Below are 6,950 nucleotides of genomic sequence, written 5' to 3' on the forward strand. Positions count from 1 at the left end.
GATTACAGGCGTGAGCCACCGTGCCCAGCTCTTTTTCTTTTTTGAGATGAGATCTCACGCTGTTGCTCATGCTGGAGTGCAGTGGCACGATCACAGCTCACTGCAACTTCAGCCTCCCGGGCTCAGATGATCCTCCTACCTCAGCCTCCCAAATAGCTGGGACTACAGGCGTGCATCACCATGTCTGGCTGATTTTTGTGTTTTTTGTAGAGACAGGGTTTCACCATGTTGCCGGGGCTAGCCTCAAACTCCTGGGCTCAAGTGATCCTCCTGCCTTGGCCTCCCAAAGTGCTGGGATTACAGGCGTGAGCCACTGCATCCGGCCCCCAAAACTTGGATTTTTACCACTTTGTTAGGTGAGAAATAATATCTTAGTGTTTTTTGTTGTTGTTGTTTATTTTATTTTATTTTTCTGAGATGGAGTTTTGCTCTTGTTGCCCAGGCTGGAGTGCAATGGTGCCATCTCGGCTCACCGCAACCTTCGCTTCCCAGGTTCAAGTGATTCTCCTGCCTCAGCTACTGATTACAGGCATGTGCCACCATGCCTGGCTAACTTTTTTAATTTAATAGAGATAGGGTTTCACCATGTTGGCCAGGCTGGTCTCGAACTCCTGAGCTCATGTGATCTGCCCGCCTTGGCCTCCCAAAGTGCTGGGATTACAGGCGTGAGTCACTATGCCCAGCATCAATGTGGTTTTAATTTGCATTTTTCTTATTGTGAGCAGTGTTGAATACTTTTTCATATGTTTTGTGGCCATTTGTAGTTTTTCTCTGAACTATTTTTATCTCTTTTGCTCATTTCTCTATTAGGGTGGTTGTTCTTTTTCTTTTCTACATGTAGAAACTCTTTATACACTAGGAATATTAACCCTTGGTCTGTGATATAAATTGTAAATTTTTTTCCAGGTTGTCTTTTGTCTTTTACTGTGCTTTATGATATTTTTGCCATATGAAAATTTTCAATGTTTAGATTTTGTCAAATTGACCAACTATTAAAAAATTATTGCATATTCATTTTCAATCATAATTGGGAAAATTCCCTCATGTTTTTTCTAGAACTTCTATGGTTTCATCTTTTTTACATTTAAATCTCTGATCCTTAGTCTGTCACAGGGGTAGAGAAAAAAAAGTAAATCTCTGATCTAGTTGGAGTTTATCCTGGCACATGTGTGAGGAGCTGATTCGAATATTATCTTTTCTTATTTTATTTTTCATTTTTTTGAGACAGAATCTCAGGCTGGAGTGCAGTGGCATGATTTCTGCTCACTGCAACCTCCACCTCCTAGGTTCAAATGATTCTCATGCCTCAGCCTCCTGAGTAGCTGGGATTACAGATGTGCACCACCACGCCCAGCTATTAAAAAAAAAAGTATAAAACTTATATTCCAAAAACAATGAAACAAATGTGAAAGCAATTAAGAAAACCAAAATAAATGGAATTGGCAGAGTCGTATTGGTGAGAGGTCAGTACTCCTCAAATTGATCTACAGATTCAAGGCAGTCCCTATCAGAGTTCAGAGTTCCCGCTGGTTTCTTTGCAGAAATTGATGAGCTGATCCTAAAGTTCACAATGAAATTCAAGGGACTCAAAATAGCCAAAACAATCTTGAAAAGAACAAAGTTAGGGGAATCACACTTCCTGGTTGCAAAGCTTTGCTACAAAGCTACAGTAATCAAGACAGTGTGGTACTGGCATGAGAACAGACACATAGATCAATGGAATACAACTGAGCCTCCAGAAATAAACCCTCATATTTACAGTTATCAATTAAATTTTTTTTTTTTGAGACGGAGTGCAGTGGCACAATCTTGGCTCACTGCAACCTCTGCCTCCTGGGTTCAAGCAATTCTCCTGTCTCAGCTTCCCAAATAGCTGGGACTACAGGCACATGCCACCACACCTGGCTGATTTTTGTATTTTTTAGTAGAGATGGGGTTTCACCATATTGGTCAGGCTGGTCTCGAACTCCTGACCTCAGGTGATCCACCTGCCTCAGCCTCCCAAAGTGCTGGGATTACAGGACTGAGCCACCATGTGCACCCTGTCAATTGATTTTTGATAAGGATACCAAGATAATTCAGTGGCAAAAGGATAGTCTTGTCAATAAATGGTGTGGGGACAACTGGATATTCACATGCCAAAGAATAATGTTAGACCCTTACCTCACACCACATACAAAAATTAACTCAAAATGGATCAAAACCTAAATGTAAGAGCCAAAACTGTGAAACTCTTGGAAGAAAACGTAGGTATAAATCTTTGTTACCTTGGATTAGGCAGTGGTTTCTTAGGTATGACACCAAAAGCACAAGTTACTTAAAAAAAAAAAAGAGGGATTAATTGGATGGTGCAGTGGCTCATGCCTATCATCCCAGCACTTTGGGAGGCCGAAGTGGGAGGATCGCTTGAACCCAGGAGTTCAAGACTAGCCTGGATAACGTGGGGGAAACCCTGCCTCTACAAAAAATTTTAAAAATATTAGCCAGAAGTGGTGGCATGCACCTGTAGTCCCAACTACTTGAGAGACTGAGGACTGGGAGAGATGGAGGACTGGAAGGTCGAGGCTACAGTGAACCAAGATCACGCTACTGCACTCCAGCTTGGTGATAGTGGGAATTGTATGGCATATGAATTATATGAATTATGTCTCAAGAAAACTGTTATAAAAATTATCATGCTGGGTGCGGTTGCTCATGCCTATAATCCCAGGACTTTGAAAGGCTGAGGCAGAAAGACTGTTTGAGGCCAGGAACTCCAGACAAGCCTGGGCAACACAAGGAGATCCTGTCTCTACAATAAATTAAAAAATTAGCAGGGTGTGGTGGCTCACACCTGTAGTCCCAGCTACTTGGGAGGCCGAAGTGGGAGGATTGCTTGAGTCCAGAAGGTCGAGGCCACAGTGAGCTGAGAAGGTGCCGCTGTACTCCAGCCTGGGCAACAGAGTGAGACCGAGACCCTGTCTCTAAAAAACAAACAAACAAACAAAAATTATTGTGCGTGATTCCAGATGTCCAAATATATATAATGATTATTATACCCACTAACACCATGTGCTTACTACCCAGTCTAAGAAATGGAGCAGGGCCGGGCTCGGTGGATCACACCTGTAATCCCAACACTTTGGGAGGCCGAGACGGGCAGATCACCTGAGGTCAGGAATTTGAGATCAGCCTGGCCAACATGGTGAAGCCCTGTCTCTACTAAAAATACAAAAAATGAGCTGAGTGTGGTGACTCAAGCCTGTAGTCCCAGCTAGTTGGGTGCTGAGGCATAACAGTCACTCAAACCCTGGAGGCAGAGGTTGTAGTGAGCTGAGATCTTGCCACTGCACTCCAGCCTGGGCGACAGAGTGAATCTGTCTCAAAAAAAAAAAAAAAATGGAGCAGGCTGGGCCATTGTGGCTGCTGGCAGGAGCCAGCCATAACCACCAGCCATAACCACCCTCTCCCTAAGCCCCAAGACTCCCTGGTACACAGTCTGTTTCCTCAAAGAGCAGGTACAGTTTAATTAGTAAAGAGGGATGTTTGAGGTTGGGCGTTGTGGCTCATACCTGTAATCCCAGCACTTTGGAAGGCTGAGGCGGTGTCCTGCCAGCTGTTCTTAAATGGGTGTCAGTGCATGAATTCAAACATTCTTCTTATTTATTTATTGTGAGACAGAGTCTCACTCTGTCGCCAGGCTGGAGTGCATTGGTGCGATCTTGGCTCACTGCAACCTTCACCTCCCGGGTTCAAGCAATTCTCCTACCTCAGCCTCCGAAACAGCTGGGATTACAGGTGCCCACCACCACACCTGGCTAATTTTTTTGTATTTTTAATGGAGATGGGATTTCACCATGTTGGCTAGGCTAGTTTCAAACTCCTGACCTCAAATGATCCACCCGCCTCAGCCTTCCAAAGTGCTGGGATTACAGGTGTGAGCCACAGCGCCCAACCTCAAACATCCCTCTTTGCTAATCAAACTGTACCTGCTCTTTGAGGAAACAGACTGTGTACCAGGGAGTCTTGGGGCTCAGGGAGAGGGTGGTTATGGCTGGGGCTGGCAGTCACCTGTGCTCAGGAGGGACCGGGGGGACCAGTCTAGCAGACTTGAGCAGGAGACCAAAAGAATCTGGAACCCTTGATCAAATCAAGGTGGGCCTTACTCTTAGGTCCAGTGTTTGTCACACCATAACACAGGGCTGTAGCAGTGGGAGAGTGAGGATTGTCAATTGGAGAGTTTGTGCCTGTTGTCCTCCTTAGAGATGTCACTTGTGCAGTTCTCTGAGATCCTTTAGAACTGCAATGTTGGATGGGGGGCCTCTAAAAGGCCCCTGAATGAAATGTACACTGGGGGATAGTGACAGAGGGCTGGCTGTTGGAGGTGCTGATCAACTTTTCCCCTGCATTTTGCAGGGCTGGGGGGACACATTAGGTGCTTATTTAAATGCCAGGTGGAGAGGCAGCAGGGTGGTTGGGTAGACGGAAGGATTGGTGGGTGTGAGAGAAGGTGGATGGATGGATAGAGGGAAGGATGGCTGGATGGATGATGGGGATGAGAATGGATGGCTGATCAGGCCAATGAACAGACGATGTGTGGCTGCTGGCAGGACAGTGAGTGGACAGGGTGGTTAGATGGAACGAGAGGTATCTTTCCTTACTCACTGCTTGTCATCCTTTGCTTTCAGCTTCGGGCAGCAGAGGTGGAGATCAAAGATCTGCAGTCCGAGTTTCAGCTGGAGAAGATCGATTACTTGGCCACCATCCGCCGGCAGGAGCGTGACTCCATGCTCTTGCAGCAACTCCTGGAGCAGGTGCAGCCCCTGATTCGCAGGGACTGTAACTACAGCAACCTGGAGAAGATTCGGCGTGAGTCCTGCTGGGATGAAGATAATGGCTTCTGGAAGATCCCACAGCCCATCATCACAAAAACCAGCCTCCCAGTAGGTCAGGAGCTTGGCTGGCCCTTGCCCTCCCCTCCCTCCTTCACAGTTCACCATCCTGCAGACTGGCAGGGAGCGTGGGCTGTGGGTGTAGCAGATACGTGGCCCTGGGTATCTGATGCGTCAGGACTCTGAGAAAGTGGTGTGTTTTCACAGTGTCTGCAGGCAGACAGATGTGGGTTGGAATTCTGGCAGCACCATTGCCTGTGTGCCCTTTTTGGGACTCGGTGTCCTCATCTGTGAAATGGGGATGAATAACAGCACCTTTCTTAAAGTTGCTGTAAGGCTTGAACTGTGTTAACAGGCCAGGTACGGTGACTCAAGCCTGCAATCCCAGCACTTTGGGAGTCTGAGGCTGGCAGATCGCTTGAGTCCAGGAGTTCGAGATCAGCCTGGCCCACGTGGTGAAACCGTCTCTAAAAAGAAAATACAAAAATTAGCCAGGCGTGGCAGCGTGTACCTGTAGTCCCACTACTTGGGGGGCTGAGGCGAGAGGATTGCTTGAGCCCGGGAAGTCAAGGCTGCAGTGAGCCAAGATTGTGCCACTGCATTCCAGCCTGGGTGACAAAGTGGGACCCTGTCTCAAAACAAACAAACCCCCTCCAAAAAAACCAGAAATGTGTTAATACGCATAAAACGCTTAGAGCAGTGCCTGGCACATAGTGAGTGCTTGCTACATGTTATCCTAATCAGCATTGTCACTGGTTCATCCTTACAACAGCCCTAAGAAGCACAGGTCTTCCACCCCTTTCACATAGGAGCACACAATCTCAGAGGCTCCAGTCACAGTCACAGCAGGGAGTGGGAGGATCATGGATCGAAACCCACAGTTCAGAGTTTCAGGCCTGGTTCAGCTTCCGCTCTTGCTGCTGACCTCACGTGTGACCTTCCAAAGATCACTGTCCCTCTCTGGGCTTCTTTACAAAGAAGGGGTTGGATAAAATGACCTGGAAGGCCTCCTCACCTCTGATGAGTCTCAGAGTAAAGCCAGACATGCTGTGGCTCTTTCTCCAGCCATGGACCTGACTCTGTGCATTTGGGGAGCCCACAGTGCCCCCCAGGAGTCCTCCCTCTTGCTCAGAGTGTTCATCCAGGTCTGACATCTCTGATATTTATAGATGGCATTGACACCATCCCTGCTGAGACCCCAGCCCGCTCCATTTCCCACATGCTCTCGGATGCAGCAGCCTGCCTGTCTGTCCCCACCCTCACCTGCTGTCTTGCCTGGAAGCAGATGAGGGTCTTCTCTGGTGTCTGAGCCCCTCCTGCTGTCTGTTTCTTAAAATTATTCCTTGGCTTGGGCTGGGAAGTGTCCTCCCCTGTTTAAACCTGAGCCAGGCCTGACCCCCACCTCCACCTGTGGGTGGTGAAACCTCCTCTGGGCCTTGCACCAGGCAGCAGTGACTTCAGCTTTTGTTTTCTCATAGCAGTTTCAACTGGGCCACAGAACAAACCAGCCCGCAAAACCTCTGCAGCAGACAACGGCGAGCCAAACATGGTGAGGACTCCCTCCCGGTGAGGAGAAGGAGTGGGGTGTCGGGGGCTGGGAGGGCCTTGCCCCCAGTGCTGTGGGTCAGCGTTACTGCAGAGAGCTGGTCTTCTACTTTCCTCCTGCCTAAGGATTAAAGAAGGTCCAAGGCTGGATCCTTTTCATGTCCCTCCATTGGCAGCTAGACCCTCAACCCCCTCTGGCCCTCATTCAAAGGCACTCACAGTCATAAATACCAAGGGAAAGTAGATGGTTCCCGGTGGCCCATCTTGCTGGTGAAGGACAGAGGCTTCAGCCTCAAACTCAGAGGACAAGCAGCACATTCTGGTTTCCTGCTGGTAATCCTCAGACCAAAAGGGTCCTCAGAGGGTTCATGAAGCAGTAATTGGGATTCCTAAGTCACTTTATTTTCATCTCTTTCGTATTCTTTTTTTTTTTCTTTTTCTAAGCTCAGTGGCAAGACCTATCTCCTATATTTTGCAGTGCAATAGACATGCGTGTTCTTAAAGCATGGGTGGTTTTTTTTTTTTTTTTTTTTT

General features: G+C 47.6%; 1 protein-coding gene across 3 annotated transcripts in view; it reads left to right on the forward strand.

Moving 5' to 3' along the window:
* Window positions 1–6,950, forward strand: part of KIF17 (kinesin family member 17) — a 55,433-nt gene that overhangs the window by 42,764 nt on the left and 5,719 nt on the right. For 2 of the 3 annotated variants that reach the window (XM_011933982.1, XM_011933980.1), the window contains exons 12-13: window positions 4,668–4,926; window positions 6,350–6,420. In XM_011933982.1, the coding sequence (XP_011789372.1) occupies window positions 4,668–4,926; window positions 6,350–6,420 (330 nt within the window). The remainder of the gene's footprint in view (window positions 1–4,667; window positions 4,927–6,349; window positions 6,421–6,950) is intronic. The other variant, XM_011933981.1, reaches the window with a different exon arrangement.

Source organism: Colobus angolensis, unplaced genomic scaffold, assembly GCF_000951035.1.
Source record: "Colobus angolensis palliatus isolate OR3802 unplaced genomic scaffold, Cang.pa_1.0 Scaffold130, whole genome shotgun sequence".
In the NCBI taxonomy this organism is placed as follows: domain Eukaryota; kingdom Metazoa; phylum Chordata; class Mammalia; order Primates; family Cercopithecidae; genus Colobus; species Colobus angolensis.